Consider the following 20955-nt stretch of genomic DNA (forward strand, 5'->3'; position numbering starts at 1 on the left):
GGAAGGGCGTTTACTTTTGGCCGTTACGTTCACATCCTTTCAGTTTATAGAAAGTTATTACATTCTGTATCAGTGTATTCTAGTTCTTATTATATAACTCCAGGTGAGTGTTAGTGAAGTTAAGCTTAAACTAACCAACAAACTAATTATTAAACAAAACTATCTCTTTACCATAGCCTTCATTACCTGTAGTAAAATTGGTCCCATACCTGGTAAAAAGAATATAAACTATATACAACCCGTTTAAAACATGTGAAGAAAACAAGATCCTTTAGAAAGATAAACATGACAGATCCATCCAGTAGCAGATCCTACAACATATGCATTGCTTGTGCAACAAGTACCTGTTCTATATATTCATATTTACAGAAGGCTTATCAACATTACTAACGTATGAAAATTCAGGTACCAACCCTCAAACCCTGTATACCAAAGTAAACGCAAGGAAACATCAAGATAAAGACGCCATATGAAAGAGTTGTTGCAGCGCCTAGGTATTTAATAATTCAAGGTAAAGGGGATAGGAAAGAGGTAACAGAACATGTGCTCAGACAAGGAGTAAGAGAGGAACTGTCAGACTCGATCCCACCACCCTACAGCAGTTCATGTAAGAATAAACCAAAACCTAATGATTCAAACCACTAAACCTTTTGAGTGTGAATCACTAAACCTTGAATCTTGAACTAAATGGTTCGAACAACTAAACCATTTGAGTCTGAACTACTGAACCTTAAATTTTAAACTAAATGGCTTGAACCACTAAACCATTTGAGTCTGAACCTCCAAACCTCAAATCTTATGGATCGAACCGCTAAACCTGAACTACAAATCTTGAAGAAAATTATTCGAACCACTAAAGCCTTTAAATCTGAACAACCTTGCCTTACTCACACTAAATGGTTCGAACCATTATGCTTAGGTGTTCAAACCTTTAAACATAAATTTAACCCAAACACAATCATTGGCATCAATTCAAGGATAATATGTTTTATAAGCCTTCCAAAAACGCATGCTAAGTTTTTAATACTCATATAATATGCTGGGAGGAATGAAAAAAGTATTTAGATGTCGTTTGCTTAGAATGGATGTAAAGAGAAGGCTGTATGAGGGTGTTGTGGTGCCGACTGCATTATATGGGGCTGACACATGGAATATGGGTGTAGCAGAGAGGAAAAGTTTGAATGTAATGCAGATGAGGTGTCTGAGGAATGTGTGTGGAGTGACGTGTATGGATCGAGTGAGAAATGATGAAGTGCGAAGGAGAACTGGAGCTGTTCAGGAGATGGCTGATCGAGTTGAGCAGAGGGTGTTGCGATGGTTTGGGCATATGGAGAGAATGGATAATGAGCGATTGGTGAAAAAGATAACTAGATCTGATGTGAGAGGTGTAACGCTGAGAGGAAGACAGCGAATATGATGGATGGACAGTGTGAAGAGAGCAATGGATGCGAGAGGGATGTCTGCTGAGCAAGGAAGAGTGGCTGTGCATGATAGAAATGAATGGAGAGAAATTGTGAATGAATAAATGATGACGCACTATGAGGGGATATCCTCCCGCATTTTGTCCGATCACCTGATCAGGTCAGGTGCGGGTATGGGGATCAGTCCATTATGATGTGGCAGGGGTAAACCATCTCTGCTGTAGGGCCCTGCTGCGGATGACACTGACTGCACTGCACAGTTGACCCTCGTGCGGTGTGGTGCGGAGAAGATTTGTTCCTTCTTCCCTTTGGGGCTATGATGCGAATGAATGTGTTTGAGTGGATGAGTAAATTGGAAGTGTGTTGTCCTGTTTCGGCTGCCTCCCTTTCTTGGGGGAAGTAGCCTAGACAGATAATATCTCATTGCACAAAATATGCACTAATGAATTAGTAAGTATAGAAATTGTAAATTTTTTAAACTGGATTTGTTACATTAAGTGAATGGAGAATGAAAGTTGATTTTTTTTTTTTCGATAGGTAGGTGGGTGGCTGGCGTGGAAGTGGGGTAGGGGTGGGTGTGGGGTTGTAGGAGGGTGGAAGAAGAGGTAGACTGACAATTTTCATCTCCCTTCCCCACTCACCTTTTATCTCCATTATCCACTCACTTTTTATTTCCATTATCCACTCATTTTTTATCTCTATTCTCCACTCATCTTTTATCTCCATTCTCCACTCACCTTTTATCTTCATTCTCCACTCTCCTTTTATCACCAATCTCCTTTTATCCTGTGTATCTAAAGCACCTCCATATTCCCACACCATTTTGTACTCCCACAATCATCCAGCCTTCTCATTTCCTCAAGTACTGCTTTCTCGCCTGCAGTAACGCTTCTTCTTCTCCTTCGCAACAGAACGTTGAGGGAAATTATGATGACAGCAGAGGAGGGCTGCAAGGCTCCCAATACACGGTTGCTGCGCCTGAGTGACGGGTCTGAGTGTCGCATCCTGGACCTGGCCAAACCTGCACGGCCACTCATCCTGAACTTCGGCTCCTGCACCTGACCCCCCTTTATGAGCGGCCTCGAGAAGTTCCGTCAGGTTAGGCCAGAGGAGATGGTGCAGGATGGATTAGATTACTCTCAATATTTGTTTTTGAATCGCTAGTTGCTTCTAATCAAGCGGTACTACACACAGGCCATAAATTACCATACTCAAGCTTTTTGTTCTTTGCGGTGCTGATAAGAGCACGGCCAGTAATTAAAGAATTATAAAGTCGCTTTTGAGGTGGCTTTTTACTGCTGGAACTACATTTAAGACTGAGTTGCATGTAATGTATACAGAAGTTTTGTCAATTGCAGTGACATAATTATTGTAGTAATTGTCCCCTTCCTACTTTCCAACTTCGAATAAGCCTCACAACATTCCTTGCCCGTAATGCTTGTCATGCCCATCCAAGCAGTCTCATTCACCACTAACGTTACTGATGCTGTTGTATGAGATAAACGAGTAAACATATTTCCACAGTGGAACTGTATGTTATGAGTAGCCTCATCATGACATTACTGTGCCAGTGTGACCAATATTTATTAAGATTATGAGCCTCATTCTCCCCCAAACCAGTGACTGTCCCCTCCCTGACCAAACCAAGTTGCTGACCCTGCCATTTCCCTGACCAACCCCTTCCCTAATCTGGCCCACCTGTTGAACCTGCCACTTCCCTAACCTGCCCCACCTGTTGAACCTGCCCCTTCCCCAACCTGCCCCACGTGATGAACCTGCCACTTAACTGACTCAGCACAGGTGTTAATCAGTCACTTCCTCATCTGGCTCAACACCGATGTTAATCAGTCACTCATTTGATCCAGCCTATTATTCATTCACTTTAAACAGGCAGAGGTTTTCATCTCTTTTCAGCATATTTATTGTAGCTCAGTGGCAGGGTATGACAATGCTACCCAACATCCTTTCCATAAAACTTAGTCGTGATCAGCACCATATTTTACTGTACTCTAGAGCTCAGCGTGCAAGATGGAGAGTTGGCAGGTTCTCGCCAATATACTGTGCACTTAACTTGATGTGAAAGTGACATGTGTCCATTATGAATGCTGAAATATATCAAGAGATTGACAATAGAATGTGGTGCCAGTCACGAACAATGGGAAGAATGCAGAACCACAATATTGTCTTTTTCTGCCACTGAACAACGTGGAAAAAATGGCAGAAGTACAAAAATCCAGGCCAAGTAAAGGTAAAAGGAGTAGAGAATAAATGAACAAAGTACATGTGCTTATCGACCACTCCCCGCCCCGCCACTCCCTGCACTGCCACTCTCTGCCCCACCACTCCCTGCCCTGCCACTCCCCGCTCCTCCACTCCCCTGCCCTGCCACTCCCCGCCCCGCCACTCCCTGCACTGCCACTCTCTGCCCCACCATTCCCTGCCCTGCCACTCCCTGCCCCGCCACTCCCTGACTCACCACTTCCAGCCCTGCCACATCCAGCCATGCCACTCCCTGCACTGCCATTCCTTGGACCGCCACTCCCTGACCCACCACTCCCTGACCCACCACTTCCAGCCATGCCACTTCCTGCACTGCCACTCCCTGCCCTGTCATTCCTTGGCCCGCCACTCCCTGACCCACCATCCTCTGACCCACAATTCTCTGACCCACCACTCCCTGACTTGTAACTCCCCGACCCCCCACTCCCTGTCTCGCCAACCCTTGTCCTGCCACTCCCTGACCCGCCACTCTTTGCCCTGCCATTCCCTGGCCCACCACTTCCTGCCCCGCCACTCCCTGACCCACCACTCCCTGCCCCGTAACTTCCTGACCCGCCACTCCCTGCCTCGCCACTCCCTGCCCCGCCACTCCCTGACCCACCACTCCCTGACCCACCACTCCCTGACCCGCCACTCCCTGGCCCACCACTCTCTGACCCACCACTCCCTGACACGCCACTCTCTTCTCTGCCACTCCCTGCCCCGCCACTCCCTTCCATGCCACTCTTCCCTGCTACTTCCTAACCAGCCACCCCCTGCCGTGCCTCGCCACTTCCTGCCTCCCACTCCCTTCCCTGCCACTCCCTGCCCCACAACTTCTTGCCCCGCCACTCCACGCCCAGCCACTTCCTCCCCTGCCACTCCCTGCCCCACAACTTCTTGCCCCGCCACTCCACGCCCAGCCACTTCCTCCCCTGCCACTCCCTGCCCCGCCACTCTCTGCTTCACCACCCCCTGCCCTGCCACTCCCTGCCTGGCCATTCCCTGGCCCTCCACTTCATGACCCACCACTCCCTGACCCTCCAGTCCATGCCCCGCCACTCCTTGCCCCACCACTTCTTTCCCCGCCACTCCCTGCCCCGCCACTCTTGCCCTACAACTCCCTGATCCACCATTCCCTGCCCTGCCACTCCCTGCCCCGCCACTCCCTAATCCGCCACTCCCTGACCCACCACTCCCTGCCCTGCCACTCCCTGCCCTGCCACTCCCTGCCCTGCCACTTCCTGCCCTGCCACTCCCTGACCAGCCACTCCCTGACCCGCCACCTCCAGACCCACCACTCCTTGATCCACCACTCCCTGACCTGCCACTCTCTGCCCTGCTACTCCCTGACACGTCACTCGGTGCACCACCTCTCCCTGCCCGGCCACTCCCTTCTCTGCCACTCCCTTGCGTGCCACTCTTCCCTGCCACTCCCTAACTCGCCACTCTCTGCCTTACCACTCCCTCCCCCACCACCCCCGGCCCCGCCACTCCTTGCCCAACCACTTCCTCCCCTGCCACTTCCTGCCCTGCCACTCCATGCACTGCCACTCCCTGCCCGGCCATTCCCTTGCCCGCCACTCCCTGCCCTGCCACTCCATGCACTGCCACTCCCTGCCCGGTCATTCCGTGACCCAGCACTCCTTGACCTGCCACTGATTGACCCGCCACTCTCTGACCCACCACTCCCTGCCCCCACTACTCCGTGTCCCACCACTGCCGACCCCGCCACTCGCTGCCCCGCCACTCCCTGTCCCGCCACTCCCTGCAATGCCATTCCCTGGCCTGCCACTCCCTGGCCTGCCAATCCCTGACCCGCCACTCCAAGACTCGCCACCTCCTACCCTGCCACTCCGACCAGCCACTCCCTGCCCCGCCACTCCCAGCCCCTCCACTCCCTGACCCACCACCCCCTGACCCGCCACATCCTGCGCTGCCACTCCCTGCACTGCCACTCCCTGCGCTGCCACTCCCTGCCCCGCCACTCCTTGACCCACCACTCTTTGACCCGCCACTATCTCCTACAGCTGACGGAATGCTTCAGCGAGGTTGCCGACTTCGTAACCATCTACATCAACGAAGCCCATCCCACAGACGGCTGGGCCATCAAGGGAACTGTGGAGATCGCTAAGCATAAGTATGTTGTCACCTGGGGAATATCTGTCTCTGTCTGTCAGTCTATCCGTCTGTCTGTTAGTAAGGATGATGGCTGAAACTGATGTCAGTGATGGGTGAAGTAGTGGGGTTAATGGCTGAAGGTGACGTTAGCGATGAATGAAGCCCAGTAAAGACGTGAGACCAGTAAAGACCTGAAGCCGATAAAGACGTGAGACCAGTAAAAACCTGAAGCCAATAAGGACGTGAGACCACGAAAGACATGAAGCCAGTAAACACCTGAGACCAAGGAAGATCTGAAGCCGATAAAGACGTGAGACCAAGAAGGACATGAAGCCAATAAAGACTTGAAGCCAATAAAAACGTGAGATCAATAAAAACCTGAAACTAATAGAGATGTGAGACCAGTAAAAGACCTGAAACCAATAAAAACGTGAAACCAATAGAGACGAAGCCAATAAAGACATGAAACCAATAAAGACCTACAGGCAATAAAGACGTCAGACCAATAAAGACTTGAGGGCAATATAGACCTGCAGGCAATAAAGAGAGTGTGTCTGACTTTATTTGGCCGTACAGGAGCCTGGATGAGAGGGTGTCAGCGGCCAAGAAGATGCTGGAGCTGCAGTCGGTTGGGAGTGCTGTGCTGATCGACCCTCTGAGTGACGAGAGTCGCAAGGCGTACAATGCCACACTGGAGAGGCTGTACATCATCATGGACGGGGTTATTGTTTACAAGGGTGCTCAGGGACCCTATGGATACAAGGTAATGGCAACAGTACTACCATCACTTGCACTATCACCATTGCTATCAATATCACCATCATCATTACCACCATCATGGACGGGGTTATTGTTTACAGGGGATCTCAGGGACCCTTTGGATACAAGACAGTACCACCATCACCACCAACTCTAGCACTATCACGACCATGATTATCATATCATCAGCCATCATTATCACATCATCTTCATCGTTAACATTATGATTATCACATCATTGTCATCGTTATAATCAATATCATCATTTTCTTTTTAAATTCAGTTAAGGGGGTATAATGAAGACTAATTCTAACTTCTCCTGTTCGAAAAGTCTCTCGTCAGTTGAATCAAATCGACTGGCAGCAGGAAGAATAAATTACAAATGAGGTTTTCAGATGCAAAGGGTTATAAATAGGTTCTTCTGACGTAAATCATTTTTGTATGGAGATTTATAACCACATAAAGCTGATCTGAAGAAACTCTGGGCTAACGGGATTAAATTATGTCAAGGTCGAGGTCAGACAACCAGATATTATTATTTGGAGGCGAAGTTAGATTTTGTTTAATTAGTTTTTTCGCTCTTTTCATTTGAATTTCTATAACTATTTCTTTGTACTGGAAAATAGAAATATTGTTACTAGACAAATGCTGAGGGGTAATGAAAATAAATACACAGATGTTCAATAAAAATAAGCTAATGAAAATGAGGAACTCTTTTGACCTTGCCAACTGACAGGTGATCAGATGAAAAGTATTGCCACTGCAAACCTACCAAGATTATGTGCTGACGAGGTGTTAACCTTCCATTCTGTGCTGGCGAGGTGTTAATCCTTCCATTCTGTGCTGGCGAGGTGTTAATCCTTCCATTCTGTGCTGGCGAGGTGTTAATCCTCCCATTCTGTGCTGGCGAGGTGTTAATCCTCCCATTCTGTGCTGGCGAGGTGTTAATCCTCCCATTCTGTGCTGGCGAGGTGTTAATCCTCCCATTCTGTGCTGGCGAGGTGTTAACCTTCCCATTCTGTGCTGGCGAGGTGTTAATCCTCCCATTCTGTGCTGGCGAGGTGTTAACCTTTCCATTCTGTGCTGACGAGGTGTTAATACTCCCATTCTGTGCTGGTGAGGTGTTAACCTTTCCATTCTGTGCTGGTGAGGTGTTAACCTTTCCATTCTGTGCTGGTGAGGTGTTAATACTCCCATTCTGTGCTGGTGAGGTGTTAACTTAACCCTCCCATTCTGTGCTGGTGAGGTGTTAACTTAACCCTCCCATTCTGTGCTGGTGAGGTGTTAACTTAACCCTCCCATTCTGTGCTGGTGAGGTGTTAACTTAACTCTCCCATTCTGTGCTGGTGAGGTGTTAAACCTCCCACTTGGCAGCGATGGAGCAACTGGCCAAGCCGGCGATCAGACTCGTTCTATAGCGAAGGGTGCTGTCACTGTTTATGATTAAGATTACTTTGTCTTAATATAATTTTTCCTTGATCTGGCTGTCTTGAGTGAAAATTCCTTGAACTGCTTGTGCAAGGTGTATAAAATTCTCAGTATCATCTGTTTGTCTAGTGGTATAAAACTCGGGTAAGGAGCAAAAGCCATGCCTTACACCCATCTGTTCGAATCCTCAAGAGGTTTTCTTAGCATCATGCAAAATGCTGTCAGGGAAATAAGATGGTCGACTGCTCGTTGCTGATTTACCTTATTGGCAACCTAACCTCGAAAGGGGTAATATGAGTTTTGTCTTACTGTTGTGTAATGAAACACTTCATATCATCCGCTGCTCATAGCTGAAGGGGCTGAAAACTGCTGCAAATCTTTGCCTTGGTCTTTTGCCACTTCCATCTTTAAGCGAGGTCGCACATTTTCCAGTTGATTTTTTCCTACAGTCCATATCCCCTCTATCCCTGTTCCTCACAGAACCCCAAATTTCTCCCTCTGCTGAAAAAATCCCCATTTTGTTTTCCTGGTGACCATCTCCTCACAAATTTCCGCAGCAAGGGTGGCCTCTGTTGTTATATCATATATGAATATGCAGCTGACACTGTTTGAAACTTCAGCTAATTTTAACTGCTCACTGTATAAAGTAATTTATCTAATTATTACCAAATACATCTGTGTAGTCTATCACTCCCCCAGTGCTTCTTCAGGACCCAGTGTATTTGACTCCATATCCACACAGTTGAGTAACCTTAACCTTGCCCTTAGCACCGAAATTACCATTTTGGGTGATTTTAATGTACACCCATGGACCAAAGTTTCGGCACCCCCTGGACAGGTATTAAGGCTAAGTCAGGGTAGCAGATGGAACAGACGTTCGGACAAGCTAGTGTATCAGGGTGGTAACGAGACTAAGGTTCACTTTTCATGAGCTCAGTCTCAAATCTTTCGTGAGTCACCTACGTTTTCCACCGACAGGCTTCTACAATTTCTTTCCAATACTCTTCATCTGCCCCTTATATAACCCTTTCATGCTCCGGTGTTACACTTCACATCTGTTAACTATTATTATGTGATTTTATTCAGATTACGGAGGGTCTATGGAAGTCAGCGGAATTATTTAGTCAGTCTGTAGCCTTTTACCTTCCCCAGAGCCTTCCTAGGCTGTATAAAATTGTTTGATGATAATCAGAAGTTACTAAATGAGTCAGGATCCTGAAAGGTTATTGACGGCTTTCATATTTTTTTTTTTTTTTTTATGCATAGCTTCCATATTTAATTTTAACCATGTCTCTGTGCCATAAACTCTAGGTGCTTGTTCTATGTTATATACTTAGTTTCACAAACTGAGCATCTGAGCGAAAGATTTTTTTTTTTTCTTATTTACATGTGATACAGCGATCTAGTTCATGACCATAGACTAACGTATAGTTTATTAAAATTATAAGACATAATAAGCCGTTATATATCTTAGCCAATAAATATGTTGAAACAAGTAGGGTTTACATATTTGTTTTATTGTTGATTATATCAATACCTTACTTAAAGCATCTGCTATACACATTACCAATTACATTTTTATTAAGTTTATTTGTGCAGAGATAATTAAATACAGTAGCCTATCCTTGTGTCAACAGCTTAATATTTTGTCCATCCCCCTTCTGCATCAATAACCTCCTGCAGACGATCTGGTACCGAGTCTACTAGCTTGCTGCAAATGTCTGGCCGTCGTCTTACGGCCTCCCATACTTCTCTGGCCTTTGCTTCTATGCATTCCTTTGTCATCTCGGGAACCTCCCATTCCTGGACCATAATCCCCCAAAGATTTTCGATGGGATTGCAGTCACATCCCTTTGTAGGCCAATCCAGTAATCGAATTTCTGGGTGCTGTGCAAACCACTGTGTGACTGCTCGGCTGGTGTGTATGGGAGACCGATCCTGCACCATTGTGATGATATCAGGCTCTGCGAGGGCGTATGCGCGAATAGACGGCAGTAAAGAGGTTTCCAATATATTAATATAGTCCTCGCTGTTAAGGTGACCATCAATTTTTACCAGTTCTCCAGGACCACCCCACCACATCCAGCCATGAAATGACATCGTGACTCGGCCACTTCTTCCCCTCTCGTTTATATGTCTGGCCTCATACCTAGAGTTTGCTGGTCGCCAACACTGCCTGCCATTCGCTGTCACAGAGGAGAAGCATTTCTCGTCCGTGAAAATCACATTTTGCCAGAAGTCATGGCCACGATGAACATACTGTTAAGCGAATTGTAGTCTCGCTCTCCTGTTGGCTTCTGTCAGCACCTCCTTTATGGCTGGAACATAGCAGTTCAGTCCCGCCTCACGCATCCGGCGTCTCGTCGTTACAGGGTGACAGTGGAGGGCTAGGTCTCGTGTCAGAGCTACTGATGATGATCTGGGTGCCTGGGTGACAGCAGCAAGGATGCGCTCGCAGTCTTCTTGGGAAGTGACACGAGGGCGGCCAGATCTCGGTCTTGTTTTAACATGCCCCTCACTTGCAGGGATTGAAAAATTATCAATCAGTTGAAATATATGTGATAAGTAATATTGTATTATAGTTGTAAATTAAAGTATTTTTTTACATTTTGATGAAATGGTTCGTAACTCTAGAAAAGGATGAAAATGCTAGCTTTGGTTAGTTAATTTGTAAATAGGATTTTGCGGCATGTGGCATTTTTAGTCTGTCAGAAATTTGCAGAGGCTGCCTGACACTTCCCCACCTACAGCTTGGTGATGTAATTCTAGGTCCAGAATCCTCTTATGAAATTATTCTCATTCTGTTTGCCAGTCCTTTTGCCTAACAAATCGCAAACTTAGAACATTAAACAACATTATTTAAACTATGTATTTTCCCCACCTCACGCGAGTAGAAAGGTTAGTTTAGACTCAGTTCGTCGAGGGTTGAGGGCGAGAGGGCCAGGAAGAATGAGAGGGGGGAGGAGAAGTGAGATTTAGAGAGAAGGGAGCGGGAAGGAGAAGGAGGGAGTGGGGAGAGGGGAGGTGGAAGGGAGGACGAGAAGGGGGAGGGGGAGGAAAGTTGGGAGCGGGTGCAGGAGAGACGGGAGCAGGAAGGGGAAGGAGGGAGTGGGGAGGGGGGAGGTGGAAGGGAGGATGAGAGGAGGGGAAGGTGAGGAGAGTTGGGAGGGAGTGTAAGAGGCGGGAGCGGGAAGGAGGATGTGGGGAGGGGGGAGGTGGAAGGGAGGATGAGAGGGGGGAGGAGTGAGTGATATTGATTAAAAGAAATATCTACTGGCGGCGCAACAGCCAGGTCATATACCGCCGAGCAAGGAGAGGAGAGGAGGGACAGCAAGCACAAGGGATACAGAAGGAAAGGAGGGACAGGTGAAGAGCGGAAAGTGATTGACTCGGGACCAAAGGGGCGCCAAAACCCTTTGAGTATCGTCCACACTTCTGTAGACGATAGGCCCCTACGGGGGAGGGGAGGAGGAGAGTTGGGATGGGGGGGGGAGGAGAGTTGGGATGGGGGGGAGGAGAGTTGGGATGGGGGTGGGAGGAGAGTTGGGAGGGGGGGGAGGAGAGTTGGGAGGGTGGAGGAGAGTTGGGAGGGGGAGGAGAGTTGGGAGGGGGGGGAGGAGAGTTGGGAGGGAGGGGGAGGAGAGTTGGGAGGGGGGGAGGAGAGTTGGGAGGGGGGGAGGAGAGACGAGAGGGGACTGACAAGACTGAAGGGATGGAACACAAACGACTAGGAAGGACATCCAAACTATTACTGAGCTATTGCACCTTACGGGGCAGTTTGATTCTACACTACTCAGGCGAACCTGGGCATTCATGCTCATATATAATATTACACACGGGAAAGTCTCTTATGGTATATTTTGAATAATCCAGTATTTAGTTATTTCATAATTGCATTGAAATGGTTTCACTTTGACTGAGGTGACATTTAACGTATTTCTCATTAAATATTATTACATTCTATTACTCGATTCATGCTCACCTTCAAACCTCCTTATCCATCGCCTGACAGTGTTCTTGCTGATCCCCATGATCCGGCCTATTTCACTAATTGAGGTTCCAGCTTGATAGTGGCCCACTATCAGGGATCTTCTTGTTATCACCTCCGGCCGATTGGCTCGAGTGTTAGGTGGGCGTTGCCACGCACGGCCTTGTCGAACATCCATTTCTGATAAGAGAAGACATTGTTTATTAATGGAGATCTGTCTTTTTATTTGGCCATGGATTGAATAGCTACCAAGTCCTCCAAACTATGGGAAGAAACAAATGACGTTATTCAAAATTATTACGCTGTTTCTAGTGCAGTTGGGTATATTGAACGATGAGAACGATATCCAAAATTCGAAAATGGATATTAGTCGGAATCGTTCGATTTATCTTTACCTGTCTAGATAGCTTAGTGGTTAAGGTGTTTGCACTCTGTATGTGTTGTTCGATGTTCGAATCCTGGAAGGATCATATGCTTTCGCTAATTTAATTAATAAAAATAATTAGTGTTTAACAGATTATTAACAGGGAATCGGTTTTCTGGCACTGTTTGGAGGAATAAGTAGCCATTCAATTCACACAAACACGAAAATTGAGGGAATCCCCATGAAAGGATGTAAATAATGACTATCTTTAAAGTGTTCAAAGACCGTAGATAATTTTATGCAAGTGCATTTATGTGACACAGGCAGACAACTTTTCATACGAAGTAATGTAAGCCACTCACCTCAAGCACAGGTGAATTTTCTGCGACAGCAACTGACGACGAAGACGACGACGTGAGTAGAAAAAGGGGAGGAGTGGGAGAATAGCGGGAAGAGCAAAAGAGAGAGAAGGTAATTTCAGGAGAAGAAAAAGGTGTCGGGGCTTAGCCCAACATGCAGTGACTCTGGGCTGGGTAGAGGCGAGTAACGTCTCGGTAGTATGTAGTTAAGTCACCCCAAGTGGCGGCAGGAAGAGGATGGCGGAGGAAGCGAAGTGGGGACACAACAACTGACCGACCCGTGGCTTTATATATAATGCTGGGAAGTCAGCGAAAAAATTTAGTCAGTCTGTAGCCGTTTACCTTCCCCACAGCCTTCCTAAGCTGTATACAATCGTGTAATTCACCGGGTCGGTCAGGATCACTTGATGGTCGTGATCGTCAGCTTTTACCCTCCCGGAAGGGAGCTGAGAGCTCATATACTCCGATCTAAGGGCAAGGCTGTGACCTTCACACACGCACACACCCGTCCCCTTGCTCAAAGGGGACAGTAACCACCCACTTCGTCAGTGAAACTTTTCGCAATCTGAGCGAGGCGCGAACTCCCGTCCACCAGTTGGCAAGCGAGAGCGTTACCACTGCACCAGCGAGCGGTGTTGTGTGTGTGTGTGTGTGTGTGTGTGTGAGAGAGAGAGAGAGAGAGAGAGAGAGAGAGAGAGAGAGAGAGAGAGAGAGAGGGAGAGAGAGAGAGAGACAGACACACAGACAGACAGACAGACAGACAGAGAATACTGTGTATGTGTGTGTGTGTGTGTGTGTGTGAGAGAGAGAGAGAGAGAGAGAGAGAGAGAGAGAGAGAGAGAGAATGTTACATAAGCAGTTACACAGTGTCTTTGATGCTGTGTGTGTGTGTGTGTGTGTGTGTGTGTGTGTGTGTGTGTGTGTGTGTGTGTGTGTGTGTGTGTGTGTGTGTGTGTGTGTGTGTGTGTTAGTAGGAGTATTAGAAAGCCTTATTACTATTGACCTTTGCCTTGTGACCCATACCTTTGACATGAATTATTGATATGAATTATTTTGTAGATTTAGTAGGAGAGCAGGAGAGTTAGTAAGAGTAGGAGAGTTAATAGGAGAGTAAGAGAGTTAGTAGGAGTGCTAGTAGGAGTGTTAGTAGGAGTGTTAGAAGGATGAAAGAGGGATGAGGGAAGAATAGGATAGGAAAAACTGAGAGTAAATAATTATTTTGAAGAGAAAGACAATGATAGGGGTGTTAGAAGGAGTGTTAGAAGAAGTGTTAGAAGTGTTAGAAGTGTTAGAAGGTGTTAGAATGGGTTAAAGTCTATTTGAACTGGCGGTGCAAGCGAAATCTAAGCGCGTGGTGAGTGTTGTGGCTTGTGACTGTTGGCTGGCAATGACGCTGCCAGATGCCAGCCATAGATAGATAGATTAATAGTTAAGACAGATAGATAGACAGACAGGTAGATAGATAGACAGACAGACAGGTAGATAGATAGACAGACAAACAGATAGATAGATAGACAAACAGACAGACAGACAGATAGATAGATAGATAGATAGAGGGAGGGTATGGTGGGTGGGGGGAGAGCCTTGGTAGATAGATAGACAGACAGATAGATTCTCTGTCTGTCTGTCTGACACACACACACAGTATTCTGTCTGTCTGTCTGTCTGTCTGTCTGTCTCTCTCTCTCTCTCTCTCTCTCTCTCTCTCTCTCTCTCTCTCTCTCACACACACGATTTTATACAGCTTAGTAAGGCTACAGACTGACTAAATAATTCCGCTGACTTCCATAGACCCTCCGTAATCTGAATAAAATCACATAATAATAGTTAACAGATGTGAAGTGTAACACCGGAGCATGAAAGGGTTATATAAGGGGCAGATGAAGAGTATTGGAAAGAAATTGTAGAAGCCTGTCGGTGGAAAACGTAGGTGACTCACGAAAGATTTGAGACTGAGCTCATGAAAAGTGAACCTTAGTCTCGTTACCACCCTGATACACTAGCTTGTCCGAACGTCTGTTCCATCTGCTACCCTGACTTAGCCTTAATACCTGTCCAGGGGGTGCTGAAACTTTGGTCCATGGGTGTACATAATGTTGAATGATTATTGAATTCTGCTAGGACTGACGATGCTGGTCTAGAGTGCGAGCTGTTTGCTGATTCGTTTAATCTCAAGCAGTTGGTAAAGCAACCAAACAGAATACCAGATAATCCTGACCATAATGCCCATCTCTTGGATCTATTCCTGATAAGTAATCCTGATCAACAGAGGATAGAAGTACTGTCACCACTTGGATCCTCTGACCATAATCTCATCAAAGCCTCATTGTTTAGCCCCCCAAACCTCCCTATTCTGATCCTGTCAGAGTGACCTGATGGCACTTGATAAGGCAGACTGGGATGGACCTAGAAATTATCTTGCCGACATTCCATGGCAGCCTTTCATCTCTAGTGATGTCAATTCTATCCAGTCCCACATTAATGACTTAGTACTAGCTGGTATGGATTTATTCATACCAAGTCAACAGTTCACTAAAAGATCGAACTCTCCAAAATGGTTTGATAGCAACTGTGCCAGAGCATCGGCCCAAAACTCATTAGCATATAACTTATTTAAAATAAAAAAAATCTGAATCACTTTGTCAATTTAAAATTGCTAGAAACCATGCAAAAGCTGTAATAAATCTCGCTGAATCAAACTTTCTTGAAAATCAAGCATCAAAATCACTTAACAACCCTACTGACAATAGAATATTCTAGTCAACTCTCAATTCTTTTAACAGTAATTTGAACAAGTCATCATCCATCCCCCCAATAAAATCTTCAGATGGCAACATTAGAAATGACCCACATGTGAAAGCGAATATCTGCGCCAGTACATTTGCCAGAAATTCTACCACAGAGGAAGTCAGTCAGAACGTCCTTGTTCTAGAATTTGAGTCTCCCGTAACTGTTCCTCTTAAAATACAGACTAGATACGTAAAATCCATCCTAGACAATTTGCCAACCAACAAATCTCCGGGCCAAGTTGGAATTCCTCCAATTGTTTTGAAAAAGTGTTCCCCAGAACTTGCTTCTGTTCTAGCAAAATTATTCAGACTATACATACGAACTTCTTCATTACCTAGTTCATGGAAAGAAGCCAATATCCTTCCAATTCCAAAAGAAAAGAAGTTCCTCTGACCCCTCTGTTTACAGAGCAATAGCTATCACATCTTCTCTTGGTAAAGTATTTGAAATTGTAAATAATAAGCACATAGTTAAACACCGTGAATCCAACAACTTGATTAGTGATAGACAATATGGTCTTCGCCACGAAAGATTCACCAATGACATACTCCGTCTCCTGACTCATACCATCCATTAATCAACTGACCAACATGGAGAAACTCATGCAGTAGCCCGATATCTCTAAAGCTTTCGACAGTGTGTGGCACCATTCCCTGCTGTCCAAACTCCCTTGCTATGGACTAAAGTCTTTTGTTCCTCTGCTTTCCTCATAGCGACAGAAAAATAAAAGTAGATGATGTATATTCCAATTTCCACTCAATTACCGCTGGCGTGCCACAAGGATTAGTTCCGGAGCCAACCCTATTCCTAGTTCATATTAATGATCTCTTATCTGTCACCCACAATCCTATCCATTCATATCCAGATGACTCAACACTTCACAGTTCATTCACACTCAAACACCAATTTACAAAGTTTAATTTCTCTAACTCCCAACTCAGTACAGCCATCTTCATAAATCAAGACTTATCTAAGATCAATGAATGGGGACAAAATAACCTAGTCTCATTTAATGCTAGTAAAACTAAATATATACAGTTTACTAATAGACGGATATTGCCATATTCGTATATTACCTTCAGTGCCACTAATATTCCCATCTCCAAAAGTATTGAAATTCTCAGTGATTCACTTAATGATGTCTTCAGCTGGACCTCTCTTGTCAGATCACTTGCTAAAACCACCTCAAAGAAACTTGGATTATTGTACAGAGTCTGTAACTTTTTCACTGACGAGAAGTTAGCTGTAATTTATGAGTCATGTGCCTCTCATCTTGAACATTGCTCACCCTTGTGGAATGGATGTGACTAGGTTGCACTAAAACAGCTAGACAAAATTCAGAACAAAGCTGTTTGAATCATTAGTAACCCTGCTATTATCAATAAACTACCTCCCTTACAAGTAAGAAGGAATGTTGCCTCCCTTGCATTATTTTACAAATACTTTTATGGCAAATGTTCAGACGAAGTTGCGTCCATTGTGCCACCTTTCCATGCCTTCCCTCGTGATACACTGGCATCTGATAGCGCTCATGACTAGAACGTCACACAGCCATACTGCAGAACTTCTGCCTAACAGAATCCTTTTATTCCCTGAACTGCATTTTTCAGGAACTCGCTTCCCCAGAGGTGTTTCCCCCCACGCTTCAACCTACAGCTGTTCAAGTCCAAATGTTACAGATATTTTATGAATGGGGGATGCAAGTAATCTGGTGTAGAGATTATTTTTTTCATTCATTTGTTTTTCCTTCCCCTGTTCCGTTATTAACACAAAAGTTTAGATCAAAAGTCATACATTGAAATTCCTTATCAACTTTCCTGGGAAACAATACGTCATTTCTAGAGCCAAGATTACTCAAGTACTAACAAAAGATCGATGAGGTGTATGGATAAAGTATGAATGACTTTTTTATTTTTATTTATATATTTTACATGGCGGTCGATGGAACTGATCCTTTCCTCAGGTCCCTCGAGAGTGACTTCATGACTGTGGATGGCACAACTCGAGGGATGGAGCCAAGAAGGTGTCAGCAAAATGGTTTATAGTGCACCTTACGGGATTCTCTATAATATTTATTCCGGGTTTTGCGATTTTCCCTTTCCTGTCTGAGGATCCTACCCAACCTTCTCATACTTGGGTTTAAAGGCAACTCTCCTGGGATTCACCTCGAGCTGAATAAAATCGTTTGGCGTTAACTAAAGTAGCACAATAATAACACTGGTAAAAAGCCAAAATGGTTCTGACGTATTCTCAACTGTTCTAACCAATTTGGTAAACCCGATTTCTAATCAGACCTTTAGATTTGGCTATCCTGTAACATTGACGTAATGCATCATAAGTGTGGGAAAATTCCTTGTGCAAATTCGTTAAATAAAGTGTCAATAAGTATATACAATATCGTCAAAAAATAATCCTATTAAAGTTTTTATTTATATCACATGCTAAGCACAAGCCGATATATACAAAGCATTCTTACAAAACCTTTGCACATTAGAAGTGCTTCTGCATTTTGCTTTTGCGTTTATAGGAGCAATTACATACACCATGTTAAGTCCAACAAGAGTTGCCCATCAAGTCTGGATTGAATCGGCCTTGATATCGGCTCTCCAGTATGGCAAAATCCTGGTGCGAAGCCTTTCGCTATGTTCATCACCGACATCGCCAAGATTAAATGGAAGGAGGTGAGGTCCAAATGAGAATAGAAGTAATATGTATTGAGTGACATTCTAGCACCGAGTACATGGTAACTCTGCAACATCTTGTCCCCAAGCTCCCCTAATACGATGCTCGAAAATTTCCTAGCTAATTCTTTGTAAGAACCACGAAAATCTCTGAAGCAGCCCTTTCCAGCTGAGTTGAGCTCTTGGCAAAATCCTGATCACTGAGTATAACACGAACTTGAGAACCGTTAATAACACGTGCCTCTACTTTGGCCTCAGATACAATGCCATGGAACTTCGTTAGCAAGTACTGGAAGTCAGCACCATCTTGATCCATGGCCTTCACAAAGGTCTTTATCAAACCATGTTTCAAATGAAGTGGAGGCAAGAATACCTTCTCAGGGCCAGTAATGGGTTTATGAAGACAGTTGAACTTTCCAGTCAATATCTTTCTGAAGAACTGGCCATTCCTTTTGTGTGTAATTTGTAGCGTCTGCTCTCCTGTCCCATAAACAAAGAAAACATGTGCTTTGTGTAACTTTACTGAAGTCCTACAAGCAAGCAGATCACCTTCTGGTCCGCACAGATGTTCCATTGATGTGTTTAGTAGTCGATCGCAGTCAACAAAGTACTCATAGTTTCATAACTTTCAGTCATTCCATGGGCATGCGCAATTGGAACAGAAGGAAACTCATTTTCATTACGCAGATGGACTGCCTGCAGAGTATTCTTCCCAGAATCTACGAACAATTGTCATTTCCCTGTTTGAAAAGGACAAGACCTACAACGGTGTTGCATTAACGATATATCATAACAAAGCATGTCGTCTATTTTGAGGTACAGGTATAGAGAGAGAGAGAGAGAGAGAGAGAGATTGTATATATATATATATATATATATATATATATATATATATATATATAATAGGCGAGGCACTGTACTGGGAGGGTACTAAGTGTACCGCCCTCCACCTATCGGCTCATAGTCGCGAAGCTCATAGATCCCTACCTAGGGGTTCCCTACTTTATTAGTTTTTGAAAATTCTCAGTTTCGTCCCATATTGAGGACACTGGACTCCAATGGGATATATATATATATATATATATATATATATATATATATATATATATATATATATATATATATATATATATATATATATATATATATATATATATATATATATATATATATATACTGTATATATGGCTCAATCGGTAGAGAGGTGGTCTGCAGTCCTACCGGACCCAGGTTCAAATCCCAGCTGGGGCAGGGAACAGTTTAAGAATTTGAATTTCACGAAATTAGACTTTACTGATCTACCAGAAGACCCGCCGACATGTCTTAAAAATACCCCCGCTAATACCAATACACCCGTCCTGTATGAGATAGCGCTAGCATGTATTCAATATGGACGGTGGGTGTTAGCGCCGAAGTGGTGACATGTAGAGTGGTGTATGGTATGTTGGAGGACTACTGGACCTTGATAGGAGGCTATGAAGCCTATGCCCAGAGTCGAACACACACACACACACACACACACACACACATATATATATATATATATATATATATATATATATATATATATATATATATCACCGCCTTAAGAACTAGCTGAAGTGCACGTTTTTAAGGTACATCTATCTCCGTGACAGGAGTCGGGTCGGATTTTCTCACGTATGAGCGGATTTTCATTTGATATAGTGGTTCCCGAGAACTGGACGTGCTAGAGAAAATTGGATATCATATTCGAAGTTTACAGGTTGATGTTGCTTAGAATCACCTCAAAATATACTAAACCATAACACTTTGTAAATTTTGTTGATCAGTATAATTAACCCGGGCGTAAAAGGGTTAATGGCGACAACGCTAACACTATCCTAACACTTCATGCTGAATAAAATCGTAGCGCTAGCTGGCATGGAGTACTAGAGTTGTCCTGACCAAGAGAGAATTGAAGATTTGCTGAAGATTAAACCGAGGATTAACAGCGTTTTTAGTAACGAACAATATTGCTACCACTGTACTTGTTCTGATTTTATTTTCAGATGAGTGAAGTGGAGGCGTGGCTGAAGAAGTACAAGGGAGAGTAACACCGTCCTCCATCACCATCGTATACTGTGTTCCGGCCCTGATTTAATTTGTGAAATTAATTTGGTTATTATATGTAACAAATGCAAATTTACTGTACACCTGAATCAGCACCATCCAACAACCTGCTCCTTACTTAACCCCTTTAGCTGTGAAGTCCTTCGCTGACGCATTTTTTGTTTGTTATTGCTTCCTTTAGACGATTGTATCAATCTTGGAGAAGAGAAATCAGGTCGTGAAGGGATTAAAGAAGACTTTCTAACTCCATCACTACATATAATATCTCCAAAGCTCAATACAATAGTCTGGACATAGCAAGAATATAACTAAAAGTCACTGGAGTGAAGTGGTTAAGTTCAGTTCAGTAGAAAATCACCAGCAAAGAAGATTAATGAAAATGGTTGGAAATCTTTTCAGTTTCAGAGATCCTTATAAGCTGTAATAAAATAAGTACTCTTTATAATTTTCCATCAACTGATTTAATAAACCACAAAAATCGTTAATGAGGGAAGTGAGATATATATATATATATATATATATTATAGTAAATCCTCATTTTTCGCTGCTTGGATGTTCCGCCAATACCGCGCGAAACGCGAAATGTCGAAGTGTGAAGTTAAGAGTTAATGGGAAAAATAGAGGAGCGTTCCGTTGGGACACGTACCTACCCTATCAGAAAGTACTATAACACGAAACAGGCCCTACCCAAAAT

General features: G+C 44.4%; 1 protein-coding gene across 1 annotated transcript in view; it reads left to right on the top strand.

Annotated features, from left to right (window-relative positions):
* Nucleotides 1-20624, top strand: part of LOC145417004 (thyroxine 5-deiodinase-like) — a 31248-nt gene extending 10624 nt beyond the window's left edge. Inside the window, exons 2-6 of the mRNA XM_080285853.1 lie at nt 2333-2456; nt 2490-2519; nt 5711-5820; nt 6378-6564; nt 20201-20624. Of these exons, the coding sequence (XP_080141979.1) occupies nt 2333-2456; nt 2490-2519; nt 5711-5820; nt 6378-6564; nt 20201-20245 (496 nt within the window). The 3' untranslated portion in view covers nt 20246-20624. The remainder of the gene's footprint in view (nt 1-2332; nt 2457-2489; nt 2520-5710; nt 5821-6377; nt 6565-20200) is intronic.
* The last annotated feature ends 331 nt before the right edge of the window (nt 20625-20955 follow it).

Source organism: Coenobita brevimanus, chromosome 108 (genome assembly GCF_032717465.1).
Source record: "Coenobita brevimanus isolate Jiangsu-jjx chromosome 108, ASM3271746v2, whole genome shotgun sequence".
In the NCBI taxonomy this organism is placed as follows: domain Eukaryota; kingdom Metazoa; phylum Arthropoda; class Malacostraca; order Decapoda; family Coenobitidae; genus Coenobita; species Coenobita brevimanus.